General features: G+C 40.5%; 2 protein-coding genes and 1 long non-coding RNA gene across 9 annotated transcripts; 2 read left to right on the top strand and 1 right to left on the bottom strand.

The window, feature by feature from the left end:
- Positions 1–1,984: 1,984 nt before the first annotated feature.
- Positions 1,985–10,617, top strand: LOC100122571 (clavesin-1). The gene is made up of 5 exons (XM_031930364.2): positions 1,985–4,087; positions 8,088–8,428; positions 8,509–8,637; positions 8,728–8,962; positions 10,352–10,617. The coding sequence occupies exons 1-5, from the start codon at positions 3,961–3,963 to the stop codon at positions 10,384–10,386; spliced, it is 867 nt and encodes a 288-aa protein (XP_031786224.1). The 5' UTR covers positions 1,985–3,960; the 3' UTR covers positions 10,387–10,617.
- On the bottom strand, positions 5,022–7,976 carry LOC116417412. The gene is made up of 2 exons (XR_004227673.1): positions 7,754–7,976; positions 5,022–5,166 (listed from the first exon to the last, which is right to left on the bottom strand). It is a non-coding gene; the product is annotated as an uncharacterized LOC116417412 (long non-coding RNA).
- Positions 10,618–11,188: 571 nt separating the features above from the next.
- On the top strand, positions 11,189–17,180 carry LOC100122597 (alpha-tocopherol transfer protein). Of its 7 annotated transcripts, none has more exons than XM_016988426.3 (7): positions 11,189–12,386; positions 13,768–14,024; positions 15,394–15,485; positions 15,909–16,154; positions 16,230–16,424; positions 16,493–16,664; positions 16,741–17,180. In XM_016988426.3, exons 1-7 carry the CDS (start codon positions 12,370–12,372, stop codon positions 16,779–16,781), a joined length of 1,020 nt encoding a protein of 339 aa, XP_016843915.1. In that variant the 5' UTR covers positions 11,189–12,369; the 3' UTR covers positions 16,782–17,180. The 7 variants fall into 7 exon arrangements, with proteins under 7 accessions (XP_016843915.1, XP_032454797.1, XP_003427225.1 ...); XM_032598906.1 differs by having other exon boundaries at positions 12,355–12,531; XM_003427177.5 differs by lacking the exon at positions 11,189–12,386 and adding an exon at positions 12,389–12,511.
- Positions 17,181–17,364: the final 184 nt, after the last annotated feature.

Raw genomic sequence — 17,364 nt, 5'->3', positions numbered from 1 at the left:
CGACGCTGTTTGTGCATTATTGCGACTTGCGCTTGATCCCTCGATGATAATCCGTCGTTATGTGCGCTCCGAACAGTTATAACATCAGATAAGCGGGCGATATTGCACTAAAGAGGTGCGACGCGAGAAATTTGGATTATTTTTCGATGCACGCGATGACTAGCTGTTTTTGTAGCTGGACTCGTTGCCAATTTATTATTACGCGAAAATTGGATTGTCATTTTTGCCGATTAAATAATTAATCGAAACTGCAACGATTGAAAGCTCGCGATATGATTGACGATCGGAACTTTATAATTGATGAGTTGGGTTTCTTCTTTTACCAATTACAATCTATTTTTAAAAATTTAAGAAGCCTGAGATTCAACTTCACAGTGATCGATACGCCGCACAGCGATTGTATTCAAAAGATAAACGCGACTGACATTACGTAATACGAAATAGTACATTACGATACGTGTGACTTAAATGGTTCTTTTTTACACGGCACAGTTAGCACCCGAGCGTCGCGAGGGCGCTAAGTGCCGTTTAAAACTGAACCATTTAAGTCAAGAGTATCGTATAAAATTTTATAGCACAGACTTCTAAAGTCCGCAAGTCTCGCATATTCGTGACTTAACAGCGGATTTTAGCCACACTGTGCTATAAAAAGCTTCTACCGCCAGTTTTTCTTACCCGACTCACGGGTAGTTCGAAGTTTGGATTAAAAAATCTCACACTCGAATTACAGAATCGCAATAATTAACTCAGTCGGCACAGCAGCAGATTATTCTTGTTGCAAATATTTCAAGTTCGAAAATCGCGCACGACTCCGATAATTCATATCAAGCTGATTTCGAGTTAATTTTCGAAGTCGTAAATTACCGTTAACAGTCTTGTTTTCAACGCGCTAATCCGCCGAATTTTTTTCGTCGCAATCGATGCAGCACACAGTATAGGCGCAAGATTCGGCTGTCCGGTCGCTTTGAAAAGTTTCGAAGAAAGGAAATGCCCAATCACGCCGCGATGAGATAATCAGACTCGACTCTCTTTCTTTTTTTTTGTTTCTCGACGGCGACACCGCAACGACGACGTCTCGTTTAAATACAAACACGAGCCGTGTATGTGTCCGACAAAATTTCCGCGTTTGAAGTCTTGGCCACTGTACACACGAAAACCTGATAACTGAGTAGCTCAGTTTTCCTATTTACTTGTATATTTAATAAACAAGATTGTTTGGAGTATCAATTGTGTATCGCCGAGTGAAAAGAAAAAAAAGTAGTATAAAGTGACTCACAAAGAGATGATCAGAGTCAAATTTCACGACAATTCCGAATGAATAATTCGTCGGAGAATATACAAACGATGACACTTATTCGACAAAGAAGATCGAGTGTTTTCGACGATTCTTACAAAGTCAGTTATGCGACATTCGATTAGGATAATATGCGTCCAATGAAAAAATAGGGAAAGTTTATAGCGAGAGCGCATATAATCGGCAATTTATAAAGAGATAAAGAAAAAGAGTGCCAACGAACGAAAAGCTCGCGAGGAACATAAACAACGATGATAAAAGCGAGTGTAGGAGACAAGAGAATTGCGCGAGATAATAAACAGCTATAATGCGGCAAATATTATTACGCGCAGCAATTAAGGTTCTTACCGGCGTGTTGTTGCCCGAGTGTCTTTAATACCGGGTGTATAAATGTCTCCATATTGGCGTTTGATCGTTTTCATTGTCAAGAGCTTTTTGCACTCGCGAGCAAAAAGCTGTTTGTAATACGATTGAATATTAGCGATAAAACGTGTCGTCCACTTTTTTCTACTCGGTACGGCTCTTCTCGCAATGATTTATCTATGTGTTTTCTGAAAATGACGCTACAGTGTATATATTCATAGTATAAAAGCTTTCGTTTGACATTGTTGTTCGGCGAATTATTTCGATAAGGCGTACATAAACTTTCGTTTTCGTCGATCTGATTGATAATCCTAAGCGAATACAAAGTTCGCCGAGATAAGGCGAGAAATCGCGAAACAATGGATCCAAATCGCGATTCAAGAATGATTCATAATCCGTCATTTTTACACACTCTGCGCAGTGCTGTTTGGCACGTGTGTGGAATTTTATAAAAATAGGAGAATAAGCGATAGACTATCTCTAGTGTCTCAATTATATTATCAAATTAGATTTATCGCACTTTCGAGAGCCTGGAATAAAGACACCTGTCGATGGATGTAGTAAATCAATGTCAGCGATTACGCAGTATTATACGACAAAGAGGAAAGTGAGACGAAAGATTTTTCATTCAGAGTATACAAGACAAAGCCTCACTCTGCAAACGAACAATGATGATTGTCACATGCAAACGACAGCTGCATAAGCTCGCTTTCCATCTTTTTCAATACTTTGTCGTATATTAAAAAAGACGTTCTCTAATCAAATCAAGAAAAATCCTTCGCTTTTTTCTTTCCACGACTGTATAATATATGCAGATGCTACGTTTGCTTTTTCGAGCGTCATCAGCGTCATCGAGCGCCAATAAGAAAATCAATCACAAAAAGGCTTTTGAATTAATCTCATCGATGGGTAACTATTATTCTTGTCTAATCAAATCAACGCTTTGCGTATACACATTTCGAGTGACATAAGTGTGTCCGAAAATCCAAAGGAGAAAAGGCTAAAACTAACAGAAGTGAATAGCGTATTTTTCTTACACGTTCAAGGCAGCCGATCAAAGGTGATCTTCGAAAACTGAAACGTCATTCATCATTAGCCTTTCCTTGCGCCTATGGAGAGATCGCGTGATCCCATCGTCAAAAAAGTTCTTCTCGTTATAAGCAAATTGTTACTCTTGTATTACTCTGAATTGCGCTTACTCTAATTTTAGTTTTGCGACTAACAACTAGACTTTTGTTTGCATCGGTATATGTCGATATACTCGAAATCGAGAACGAGGAAGTCGTGTGTGCCGTTTTTTCCAAAAGCCCGAAACTCGCGACCTTCTGATAAGTTTCGTAGCTATATATTTAATTGACGCTCGTTCCGGAAGCGATAGAACTTAATTCACAACAATAAATCTATCATGTACTACCGGTCATAACCGGTCTCTGGGTACCGCCGGGATAGAATATTTTAATAATAATCCAAGCACACACGCACACACACACACACACCAGTCAAAAAACATAACAGCACACGCACACAGGTGAGTATAACGTCTATGATGTAAGTCTTTCGAAATGAGGAGCAAAGGTGCTCGACATCACCAAAACACGCGCATTTGAATAATTTTATTCGCCGCTCTGGGAGACTATAAAGCCGGACGATTTCGCTTCGCAGCCGAGGAAAACTCCAGTCGCTGCGCTACCACTATAGAGACTATATATACACAGACAAAGCTCGAAGGCAAAAAGAAAAAAAGAACTCGCACAACGCCGCATCCCCCTTAGTGTATATTGCCCGTCCGTATAAACATAAGAGAAGAGATCGGCAGCGCAAAGTGCTGTATCGTTATCGGTCTCTTCGTGCGCCGTGGCCTTTATCTGTCACGGCTTCGGATAAAAAAAAGTGACGCGTTCGAGTGTGTGCTACACGCGAGCAACGATTGGACTTTGGAATCGGAGTAAGAGAGAGAGAGAGAGAGAGAGAGAGAGAGAGAGAGAGAGAGAGAGAGAGAGAGAGAGAGAGAGAGAGAGAGAGAGAGAGAGAGAGAGAGAGAGAGAGAGAGAGAGAGAGAGAGAGAGAGAGAGAGAGAGAGAGAGAGAGAGAAGAAGAAGATTACGGATCGGTAGCTGCTCATCGAAGATGACGAGTAAGTTGGGGAGGAGGAGGAGGACGAAGGAAGAGTCGAGGAGTCGTGCCGCGGACACCAGAAGCACTGGCGACTCTCGAGCTGCGAGGATCGTCGAGAAGACACTTTGCTAAGCTGGTCCAGTGTTTAGTTGGGATTTTTTTTCGTTCGTTGAGTGAAGCTTGCAGAGATGGCTGAGTTTCAGCTGAACGAAGGGCCCCTCGATGCCGAGAGCAAGGCGCTCGCCGTCAAGGAGCTCAGGGAGACAGAGGAGAACGTGAAGAACGGCATCGAGAAGCTCAGGAAGCTGCTGGAAGGTGTGTAATGAGTTTGGTTTTATTTTTCAATTTTGAGCTTGCGATCGACACTCGAATTCGTGGAGACGATAAAATGTGTTTGTTACACTGAGAAAAATTTGACAGTAAAAATTACTATCTCGGATGATAATTTGGTCACAGACTCGGATGCTAGTAATTTTTACTATTTTTTATAGTAAAATTTACTATAAGAGATATTAATTTTTAGTATCTGAGATACTACTAAAAAAACCGCTGCCAATTCATTGGCACGTAGCTTCCTCCAACTAAATTTATAGTTCCATTAGATAACATATTATTTAAATATACAATGTTAATGCTTTTTTAAATATTTTCAATCTCGATTATTTTGCTGAAGGAGCAATTAAAAAATAATACACAATATTGTGGGTCTGAATAAGTTGGAATTGAGTACAGGGCAACTACAAAAGAAAAGTTTTATTTATATTTCAATTGTATTATTAATATTTTATAATATCTCAATGTTTGTGATTAATATGTTGCGTCAGATATCTCTGAGACGTAAATTTTCGATCACAAATGGTACAAACAACCACAAGTAGCAACGTGCCGTTTCATTGATCCACTCCTTATATATTTTTTACACTTTTCGAACCTCATCCTTTTAGAAGAGTGCACATCTTGCTCATGTTTATATAGACTACGCACTTGTTTATCACATGTTCTGCATGTTTGTTTCTCATTGTTATGAAACTTTATGTGACGACTCAAATTGCTTTTTTTCCGCTTAATTTTCCGCGAAATTCATGTGTTTCTTATTTCAAAAACCCAACGACTCATTCCCATTCCTCTTTAATTATACATAATCATATTGATAAACTTTCAATAATAAAATAGTGTATTATGTACAACAAAGATTATAAACCAAACAGAAATTTATATTTTATTATTTTTCTAATAAAAAAAAAACAAGTGAATGTCTTGAGACTTTATTTTTTTACTCTACACCACTTCTTTTAGAACGTTGATTCACCATTTGCATTATTCATACACAGTGTCGTATATCAGAACTCCGAATACCAAATCAATCAAATTATCAGGTTCCAAATCTTGTGGATCTGAAATGGATGAAATCGTCGTAAAAGTCTAAAATTATAATTAAAAAATTTTATATGTATTGTTTTAATAAACATACAATATATGTTAATGCAATATAATTTGAATTCAATATATTTCCAAAAAGTATTTTTACTGCGTTTAAGCAAGCCATCTGCGCAAAGATTGGCAGTACTCATGTACTATATGTCATACTGATATATATATATATATATATATATATATATATATATATATATATATATCATTTTAACATAAATTAATAGGGACATTTAACGACGTGCACCGACACCCCTATAAGAGGAAGAAAAAGTTTTAAGAAAAATCAGTTTTTACTTTTAGCTCTTTACTTGAGAACTGCTCGACGAAATCGTTTAAAATTTTAGCAGCAAATAGCTTTTTTTATGGTTAATCACCAAATAAAATTTTGAAGCATTTGACTGCATTGTTTTAGACATGCAAATTTACAAAAAAAAAATTGAAACCTTGATATCTTAAGAACCATAGGGGTTTGAAAGCTGCGCAATGAACTTAGCCAAGACACATAAAATATCTACTTTTTCCCAAAATCTCAAGTGCAATAAAGCCTTTTTACTTCCATAATCGAGGCACAAAAAAATTCATTTTTTCCAGTTTTCGATTTTTTACTGAAAAAATAAGTAGTCAAATCACTTGAAATTTTAATGGGATATAGTTTGACATGTGACCCATCGACATGATTTTTTTTCGTGAGGTTATGATGTTTAGTTTCAGAGATACGAATTAAAAAAAAATTACCTTTTCATTTTATCTGCCGAACAAAGCGGTCGATCCCGAGGATCAAACGGGGAAAAGTAGGTAATTTTATTCTCTTTCAAATGCATATTAGCTGAATTGTTTGTAACGATGGGATGATTGAAAAAAACGCAAAATAGTGTTTTTCAAAAATCAAAAATTGGCCATAAAAAAAAATAGTTAGAAAAATAAAAAATAAATGTTTTTCGCGAATTCAGAATCCAAAAATATACATGCATGTCAAATTTTATTGATATTCACCGAAATATTACGGTATACATACACACACATCCATGCACACATACATGCATACGGACATTTTCTAAAAACACGTGATTTGAACTTCTAACACACCAAAAAGTATTTTCTAGAAGTTTTGACGAAACTCAAAATTTTACTATTACAAAGCTTCCTCTAGAAGGAAGCAATAGTAAAAATTACTAGCATCCGAGTCTGTAACCAAATTATTATCCGAGATAGTAATTTTTCTTAGTGTATAAATTCGCGTAATGGGCGATAACGAGAGATGATCGGTATATTTTTGTTAACCGTCGCTGCATTATCAATGTCAATGAGCTTGTTTTTATCGACGTCGAGACAAGTGAAATGTGATAATTAGCCAATTTCTGAATAAAAAACATCGTAATCTGTGCATGCACGATGTATGTGTGTGTTCGGTATTATGTCCATACGAGAAAATTCGTTCTTTCAATAACACGTGCTCGATTCAAATTAGTGCAAATTCGAGGTTCTCTTTGTACAAAGTGAATTCATAATTTTAAATCCTCTTATAAATTAGGCCGAATCGCAGGTCGCGTTGCCTCACACGTATTTTTCGGACTTATCTCTCGATTCCAGAGTGTTTTTTTTATCGATTCGGCATTGATAACCAAATATGTAATAGCCGATGTTATCGTCGACTCGTTGATTCGTTCCTAATCATTTGGCACATTTCGCTTCGTTTCGAGATATCGTCAAAAATTGAGAAAAAATTTCAAATCTTCGCTGCGAAAAACATCCTCTTTATACGCGATAACGCTAATTAATTAACTTCGCTGTCGGCGATCAGCGCAAGTGCACTCGAGAAACAAAAGGCCCAACATTATGACTAACCGCGAGCGAAACAAAGCGAAAGAAAGAAAAAGCTCGAAGATTTTCCACTGCAGGCGCCCATCCCTCTATCTCTTTAAATTACGTACAGGCATTATTTGCTTTCTCGAAGCACATATTACTGTACATAATAATCTCTGAGTGTACAGATTACGAACTTGACGTCCGTGTGCACACGAAGGCCGAGATGCCAGAGAGCTTGGGGTCAGGGAATTGATAATCGGAAATCTCGGGCCCGCTTTACTTATCTGTCGATTTTTCTCGCGATGTGTGTACGCGTGTGCTTGAACCGACGAGCGTTATTTGACTGATAAGCCGGTAAAAGCTGAGATTTTGGCTTTGATGCAACACACTATTGTTCGTAGTTAATTTTTTGATATAGTTTTATTTATAGACTCCTATAGTTATAGTCGTCGGAGACTCGATTCCTGTTTTATATTTCGAGAAGATTGTTTACTCATGAATTTTTAATGGCGAACGAAGAAGACGTAAACAGCAACTGTCGATTTAAATAATAAAAAAAAACAAAGAGAGAAACCCCACCTCTCGCGCAAATACGTGCGCTGTGCGCGAGAGGTGAAAACGCGCGCTTTTTTTCCCTCGGCGTTGTAAAAATGACGGAGGAGCAAAAATCGAGGCGTTTTTTCGGCCGAAATCCGCATTGAAAGAGCTAGCCCAAGGCTAAAAAATGCCAAGTATACACACCTGCAATTAAACGTCGTGATGGATAATTAGTATTGGTGTCACTTGGTCATCGGCAGTTTTTGTTTCGCACGAGTACGAGGTACTATATAGAGATGAACAAAAACAAATTTACGGACGACAATCGAATAACGTTTACGCGCGTCCGTACCCGTGTAACATATGCTAAAACCTGCGATCGAAGGTATTCGCGCGATGCGCTCTTTTTTTTCTCTTGGCCACTTTGCGACCTACACCGACGAGGTCGTGACTTTGCAGTCGATAACGCGCGTCGCGTACTTTTATTTTTACATATTTCGCCAACTTTTGCTCTATCTTAACTGACGGAATTTTTCAGAGGACAAAACCCTGTACTTCCGAACAGACGACGATTTCCTGATGATCTTCCTGAGGCCGTGCAAGTTCTACCCGGAATCGGCTCACGCCCTGATGCTGCGAATCGCCGAGTTCAAGCAGAAGAACGCCTCGCTACTGGACAACTTGATGCCTGAAGACGAGAAAGCCGCCTTCCTGGAAAACAACGTCGTGAACGTTCTGAAGAACCGGGACCACAAAAGGAGACGCGTCCTCGTCGTCAACGCCGGCAAGTCCTGGGACCCGGCGAGAGTCAATGCCGATCAGATGTTCCGCATATTCTACCTCATCCACGAGGCTGCCATACTCGAACCCGAGACCCAGGTGTGTTGCAATTTTTCATTTCTTACGAGAAAATCGGCTTACCGATTTCTTAACGATCTCGTTGTTTTTCCTTCTCGCAGGTGCACGGTGTCGTGGTGATAATGGACTTCGAGGGTCTCTCGATGAAACAAGTCTTAGGTCTGACACCGTCCTTCAGTATGAGACTCCTTAGTTTTATTCAAGACGCGATGCCGCTTCGTCTCAAGGAGGTAACATTCTGATTTCCGTAGATACGCGATCGGCAGTAGTAGGATTCCAAGAATAGCCAGTAATCTACATCACACACTGTCACCTTACAGGTCCACATGGTGAAAGAGCCGTTCCTCTTCAACATGGTCTGGCAGATGTTCAAGCCCTTCGTGAGGGAGAAGCTGAAGAAGCGCATGTTCTTCCACGGCTCGAAAATGTCCTCGCTGCACAAGCACATGCTGCCGTCTCACTTGCCCAAGAATTACGGCGGTCAATTGCCCGAGATCGACTACACCGGCGCTGATTGGTATCCCGTCATCACCAAGTACGAGGATCACATTAAACGTGAGTCCGCAGATTTCTACCTTACCGACGATCGCTGCTGTACCACCGCGGCATTTACGATCGTTTCTGCGAAAGTATGTCAATAGCGAAGGCGATTAAAAACGAGATTTACAGTCGACGGTTCGAGGTGAAGCGGGATGATTCGAGCTTTGGTTTTAAAGAGACGCCGATCGGCGCAGAAACAAAAACCGGCTAGAACAATGACCGTGACGCCGACGATGCAAAACGACGCGCTGACTCGACTCAACATAACGTATTTGAATGGCATAACACGCTCGTCGCGAGTTGCGTGATGCGCATTGTTAAATAATCACCTTGTGCTTCGTTACACATTTATTTGTTTACCATAGCGCGATACCAATTTTCAGAAAAGCCGCCGCTCGGTGCATAATTGCGACATTACGAACGCTCGCAACATTGCGTAATTAATACAGTAGGATTACCCGCGCGAGAAATCACAGAAATCACAAGTTTTTCCGGCTATACCGGTCATTTTGAAAGTGTATCTTTTAGTAACTCGAACTTTCGGCGAACTTCCGCGATCGGCTTCTTCTTTCGAGATTCAAATGCGCCGAACGCTTCTAAATATGAATGAGTGTTGCGGCGCAGTCGAGTCGTTCAACTTTAGTTTATTTATAAAGCCTCGTAACCGACGGATCGTTAACCCCAGGTTAAGATCGTTATGAAGCCGATCTTCTTGATTAGGCTTAATTCGCGCGGTTAAATGAGATAATCTTGCAGCGAGGCGAGTACGAGAACGCGATGAACGATGGAAATTATTTCAAAACGTGGAAAATCGCTTCATTCATAACCGGTCGCATACGTGCGTGAAAGCGGGAGCTACGGAGATGCGGAGTAAAAACGAAAGTCTTTATGCCTCCAAACGGAGACGAGTTTCTCGGTTGTGTCAGCGAGCCTCGCGTAAAAAGAAAAGAAAGGAACATAATGTGTCCAAAGGTCGCGGTGGACATGGCGGAAGTTGTATATCTATTTCTCGAAAACAACGTGGGAAAGTATACAAAACCCACGGTAAATTCATATTGTCCGAGAAGAAGCGTTAAACCGGCCCGATTAATAGTCGCGACTGCGCCGGCGCGAAAAATCGCTTCGCTCTTGGCATTTTCTGCGCCGCCTTGGCCGCGCTCTCTTCGAGGCCTTTCGTCAGCGACGGCTCTCTTGGGCAACTATATACGCTATATATACATATGTATATGTGTATTGGGCTTTCGTCATCGCATTCTACCGGTGATGTGGACTGCGTCGTGCTGCTGTATATAGGCGAACTCTATGCTAATTTATTTTTTTTTTGAGGGTACACGTAGTGGCTTGCATTACTTAGCTTGTGATAGTGTGTGTTTTTCTAACTTTGCTTTTGTTTTCACATTGCAGAGATGAATTCGTACGGATTCAGGAAGGACGAATAGACTGACTGAGCTGGCAATCATGATTCCATCCATCCACGATAGAGTATAATGTATCGATGCGACAGCTGCTGTTCGCGATTATTTTTTTTTTTTTATAAATTACGAAGATAATGATGTATAGTTTTAGTAAAGTCGACGAGGCGCTCGATATGGTCGCCGTCGTTCTCTGTTTTATCTCTCTTGTTATGAATGAATGTGTTAATAAAAAATAAACACTTTGATTGATAAATACGTGATTCGTCAATTATTGTACAAAATTTCTGGAACACGTCGCATCTGAGGACTGCATATCGGCGTTATAGCGACCGGCTTCGATTGTAATTTCAAATAAGAGCAGAGAGCAAGCATAAGAGACGAACTACTTGTTGACTCTAGACCTCACTTAAAATTCTCCCTGCACGCGCAGCCCGAAAACAAACGTTCGCTTGTTTCCGCTTGTAAGTCGATGGTATGTATGTATAAAGTGCAGGAGAAAAAAAAAACGCGGGAATGTATGGTTGTACGCAAGGTTTGCCTCTAGGGAATGTAAGTTTTGTGACGGACGGAAGATAGCTAATGACGTGGGAATTAATCAAGGGGCTATCAGTGCACTACTTCCTGCTGCCTATCAGGCGTCGACTTACGATTGAAGTGGAGAAGATTCGCGTTTGGAATTTTGTACGAAATCATCGCGTTTTTTGCGGATTTGGATTTTACTGAGTGTGCAGAATAGCAATTTCGTTTGTACAGTAAAAAAAAAGAGTTTTGAACTGGCCCTTATCTCGCAACTCGCAACTGAAATTCTCCGTGTCTCTGGTGAGAGAAGATAGATGGCGCATGAGCGTTTTTTTGTTTCTCTCATCCGAATTGGCGAACTTAAGGGGATGTGGGAGCTGAAAACACTGTTTTTCTGTTCCATATTACTTTTTGAATAAAGCTTGCAACAAAAAACCAAGACCAGAGCGCCATAGTGTTAAGTTTAGTGAATCATTCTACCGAAAAAAAAACCGAATACCAATTGGACTTTTGCTTTTTGTAAAAGTTGTGAAATACGAGCGGGTGTTTACGCGTGTTTATGCGATTACAGCGTCAACCTCAAACACCAATTTTACTTATTAACTTTTTTTAATTTGAAACTTCATCAATATAATGAGCAGAACGCCATAGGTTTGATATAAGTAAAGGCTAATCGTTAGTATTAATCATCGATTTTAATTGTTGTTTTCCGTATTGAATTTTATCGACTTCTATCGATTCTATCGATTTTAATCGACTTCTAATACAAAAGAGGGATTAAGATATAGCTTCGAATTCGATTAAAAATCCAATTGTTTCCTATCGAGTATTTTGTGCAGGGTATAAGGTGATACTTATTAAATATTTGTGTCTTAAGTATATGGCTTAGCCATGGTATTCGACATAAAATTTTCAGCTGTAGCTAATTGTATGCATTTTACAGTATAAATTCAGTACACCTATATCACGCTTCTAAATAATTAAACGCAATAATTTTCAAAGAGTCGCAATACCACGTATTTTCTATTATTTCTCACTGCACGTATAACATTACAATAAATAGCTCGACACCTACTCGACTCGAATCAATGAGCTAGTGCACAATCATATCTCGAGAAATAAATAACAGTATCTACAATACTTCATACTGGAAAAGTACCTCTGACAATTTATTAATAACGTCCTTGCATCTATCATTGTAGTTAATACAATCTTCACATCAATTTTTTCACTCAAACTCACAAACTATAGTAAGTATATTAAATTCAACAGGTACGCATCTTTATTAATTAAAATTTTTTACTGCGAAAAGTGACTTTCAATCTTAAAAATAATTTTCCGATCTTTCATCAAAATTCCATCTCTATATACAATCCTCGCCTATAATCTCCCTCCACGAGACCATCGAGCAAAGCGGCGTATCGTTGCAGCGCGGGATAGTCGTTGCGCTCGCCATAACACAGCAGCAGCAGCAGTATATAGCGGACGATGATGGCAAAAAAAAGGTGGGGAACTGCGCTGAAGCGAACGTTCGCCCGGAATATCCAACGGCGGACAGTCTTCCACGCGAGGTCCGCGGCACCGGTTTCTCTCTTTCTCTCACTCACAGCTGCAGAGTATACACACATCGGTCCGATTCTTTCTCCTACAGTACCTTCATTTTATACAGCACACATACCCGCTTCTCTTTGTGTCGTGCACCGCTTTGATAGTGTTTTTCTAAATCTAATTCCTGTGCGATTGTTCTTCTTCCGAATTTATAATCGTAGGGAGTAATCGCTCGCTGGTGATGTATATAGTGTGACACATTGTGATTATAGTGCGTTGCTGCAGCAGTGCTATATCTATTTTTAATCGATGCTCTTATTGTCGGCTGGAAAATTATTTTCGGACACGAGTTTGTTTAACTTTGAATATATGTTGTTTACGCGTATAGGATCCGGATGCGCTGTCGAGTCTCTCTTTTACTTCTCCCGAGTTTGGCTTCTTTTATCGCTGAATCGCGCGGAGAATCTCGTATACAGTTATTCCCATGAGTCGACCTGTCGCTCTCCGTCGTTATTGCTCGCTGTTCCGCGCAGCGATCGTCACTCTGCGTTTATCGCTAATTTTTACTGATCTGGTCTTTTATTTTCGCGGTGAAAATTCAACGCTATTTACGCAATCGCGGCCAATAAATCTGCTCCGAAATTTTATGCCGATCGATGATAATTTATTCAAAGCTCTGTGCCCGCTCTACATTCCGCGATAATTCAAAGGTGATGAATTGATGCATTCGCGTCGGTTCTTCCCATACTGCTATCCGTTTGAAAAGTAATAATCGTTTCGACCATGACCTGGTGTAATCGAACCATAAGTGAAAGTGACGATCGGAAGGTGAACGAATGCATTCGAGACCCTTTAAAAAAAATCGAAGGCCTCGATGACTTCACATCCTCTATTTCGATGATAAAAAATTTGTCGTAAACGCTGAGCGCTGAAAACTGAGCAGTCGAGACACGCGACGCGTATGTGTATCGTGTAAAAATATGCACCGGTTAATTCAGCGGTCGCACACTTTCCAAGTTAAATTTCGTAGTTCCCTAGCCGTTTCCCGATTTCGCAAGAATTTCGATTCGCCAGCACTTTTCCACTTTACCGAGAACGCGCGCACACACTCGTGTTATACCTGTTCTTTTTTATTTCGAGATCCGGCCCCAGGATAAACGAGCTCGGTGAATTTTTTTCCTACTCACCTGATTTCCCCGTACACGTAAAATCTCGATCGTCACGCTATCTTATCGTTCATATTACAGGATAAGGGCCCAGATATACCCACCCGATACAACAATCAGTACCAGCATCGAAATTCTCATTCCAATCTCTTTCTCTTTTCCACCTACACAGGGCCCAACGACAGCTCAGCCGTAAGAGACCCCCAGACCAGTGCACCATGAGCCAGGACACGTTGGTCGAGGCGACGAAGCAGCTGACGCTAGCCGCGAAGCTCAACTTGGCTCCGAAGCTCTACATCGGCAAGTCGGAGTTCACCTTCGACCCGAATCCACTGGACGAGGAATGGCAGGCCAGGGCAGCCAAGGAACTGCGCGAGACGCCTGAGAACGTCGAGGAGGCTCTCAATACTCTTCGGGAACTGCTGAAAGGTCGGTGCGCTCGGATTATTGCGTTTTTCTCTCGCTTCGACGGATAATTCAATCGGAAAACCTGTTGTGCGGGGATACTTGTGATTGTCTCTCGGGGTTTTATTTAAATTTCGAAAATTCCTCGTAATCGTGATCGAAAACCTGCAGAATCTTCGTCGATTTTATTTCAAACTCGCGCCCACTGACCCACAATCGACAGTGAAATTGAATGCGTTCACGTGCCGCTTGTTTGGCCTTTCTGCCGACGGCGGCTTATTGTGCATAGCTCCGTTACATAATCCAAGTTTTATTTGAGTGTAACTTTTACTTTTCGTTTTTTACAGCTGACGCGCTGATTTTTTGTCTCACAACGTCAGCGCTCGTAATTTTCTATCGAAAGTCAATATTGAGACAGTATGACGAACCGCGTGTGTATACACGTGACGCTGTGCTTATTGAAAAAAAAAATAAATAAATAAAACGCGGTCTTTGAAAAACGTGGTGCTTTCCTCGAAATTTTTCCGTCACGAGCCGCGCAGAAATTCAAATGCGGTCTTAACACTTTGGCCTTAACCGCAAAGCTCGCTCTCTCGCACGATTTGAATTCAGCTGAAATAGTCGGAGAGACTAGACAACAACGCACACGAGGGGACGGAAGCAGACATAGTGTGTATCGCGCAAATGAAGGAAAAAAAATGCGACGATTTATTACGTAAAAGTATTTTTCGAATTCGCCGCCGTTGCATTATATTCGATTTATCGTTTTTGTTCGCATGGCGCGTTTTTCGAGCGGTGATTGAATTACGAAATGCGATAATCGTTAACATCCATATCTGTTGGTTTTATTGCGCATTGCGCCGCGGAACCGCAAGTCACCGAAATGCGGACTATTGTTACGTGGCTGCTTTCATAGGTACATAAAGTTTTTTTGGACTTTTTCGTCCGCACATCATAGTAGAGGTCGAATATCAATAGTGCCAAAACGAATCATAGGAATTTTTCGAGAACGAGTTTTAACGATGCTAATTCTGGATGAGCGACTCCTCGCCGTTCGCGCGCGTGTATATATTATGAACTATTCAACAGGTTTGCGCATAATGCCAGGCAGTTCGAAAAATAGAAATGAAAACATACTCTTGTCTCGCTGATTTAAATTTATAATTTTATTCTCGCGCCGTTACACGTACACTTTCTCTCCGGACATTAGATGACGTTATGTACCACATTGCCTGACTTTTATGAGCATCGTGTGGAAGATGCCGAGCTTTCTTTATTTTTTTTTAAATTTGTACACCCAAAATCGGCTTTGGTGGAATTACAACCCACGCAAAAATTGCAGTAGAAACACACAGACAGATAGAGAGAATCTAACGACGTTTTCTCATTTCAGGTGAGCCAGACCTCAACGTGCCCCTCGACAGAGAGTACCTCCAGAAATTCCTGCGGCCGTGCAAGTGGTACGCGGAAAGTACCTTCGAATTGGTGAGTTATTAGAAACTCTCGGTTCTTGCGAAAGAGATGATTTTTCCTTTCTTTCTCGTCTCTCGCGTTGCGCAGAGATGATCGTTATCGTTGTACATCGAGAGGATTGTAACGAGATTACGTTTTCGAGAGGGAAAAGGCTGTTATGTAAACTGATGCGCTTCGTTGGAATAATAAGATTATACGAAATTTATGCATTTTTTTCATGTGGCTTGATTTGCTATCGATGAATTTGTATTAATAAATATTTCGTAGAAGTGTATCGTACGACAACGTCACATCAATCAAAGCCGATTACGCGTCGTTATACGCATCGTAATTGAAACAGCGCCGACGATGCACATGGCAGATACGTGACTCGGTTGCATCGAATACACGCCCCGTTTTCAACTTCTAATCTTCAAATGTATCGCCTACCAATAGATGAAGCGCTTCTACAAATACCGTCAATCTCACCCGAAGTACTGCGAAAACCTGGTCCCCAGGAACGAAAGAACTGTACTGATGTCCGGTACCCTTACGCCCCTGCCAAAACGTACCGAAGACGGAGTTCGCGTTATCCTCGTGGAAGGTGGCAAGAAGTGGAAGCCCAAGGAGCTCACCCTCGACCAGATGTTCCGAGGAGTTATTCTCTTCCTCGAAGCTGCAATTGCTGAGCCTAAATCGCAGGTGATTTATCGTTAGTTATAACGTAAATATTTATATTGAATATTATAATTTTAAATCGCCAACTTTACTCTACAGGTCGCTGGAGTTCGAGTCATCATCGACATGGACGGTCTCACCCTGACTCACGTGACGTACTTCACCCCAAGCTTCGCAGCTGCGGTAGTCGAATTCGTACAGAGGTGTTTGCCCTGTCGTCTCAAGGGCGTCCACATAATAAACCAGCCCTTCATTTTCAACATGGTCTTCGCTTTCTTCAAACCTTTCCTGCAGGTTCGATTCATTTTTACAGGAATAATAGACATTCCAATGATCGGGACTAAACGAAGCTCTTTTTACAGGAAAAACTGCGAAAGAGGATACACTTCCACGGAACCGACAGAAACTCGCTGAAGAAGTACATAGACGCCAAGGCTTTGCCGAAACAATACGGCGGCGAATGTGACTTCCCCGATGAGCCGATCGGCGAACCTTTCGTCAAGTACTTGGATATTTTCCAGGAAGATTTTCTCGGTAAGTTGCTTGTATTTAGAATTTAGTGGATTTGGTAGATTGTGAATATAATTGACTTTATTTTTGTCCATTTTAGCATCCAGCAAATACGGTTACCCCAGTAAAGCACAGAAGTAATGAACGTATAATTGCTAGAAGATTTCCAGCTAAAGTTGTTGCCGTTGTATACTGTTGATGATATGCAAATTTTTTAAATAAAAATGAAACAGGGTGAATGTGACTGAAGAGGATAGCAGAATTGAATGACGAATGCGTGTATTTTATGAAGAAATATGAAGAAGTCAACGATTCTTTTTCTGATTTTATTATATATTGCCACGCGGCTCTTAAGTTGCGAATCGCGTGGTATTTTTAAACATTCCATTTTAACGGATGAAGTACAATTAGAATGTAAACAAGGAAACGAAGCGTTTGTATAATTTTTAACGTCTAGAGAAAAATGTATATTTGTTCAAAAATTATATTTTGTATTACTGTTACTTTGACAGCTGAATAAAAACTGTATTTTGTAAATTTTATGAGTATATTGGACTGGTCTGATGCTACCTGAGCGAAGTTATCAAAATTAAATTATATTAGAATGATATTAAAGGAAAAACTGAATTGCAAGCAAAATCATAAAATTCTCAAAAGTTGTCAATTGAGATTGACTGATAAATCTTGATTATTTTTTAAACGTGCTCTAAGGGAGAAGTCCACT

This window comes from Nasonia vitripennis, chromosome 4 (genome assembly GCF_009193385.2).
Source record: "Nasonia vitripennis strain AsymCx chromosome 4, Nvit_psr_1.1, whole genome shotgun sequence".
Classification (NCBI taxonomy): Eukaryota; Metazoa; Arthropoda; class Insecta; order Hymenoptera; family Pteromalidae; genus Nasonia; species Nasonia vitripennis.
Note: the sequence above shows the minus strand (reverse complement) of the source record. Positions and strands in the feature narration are given on the sequence as shown.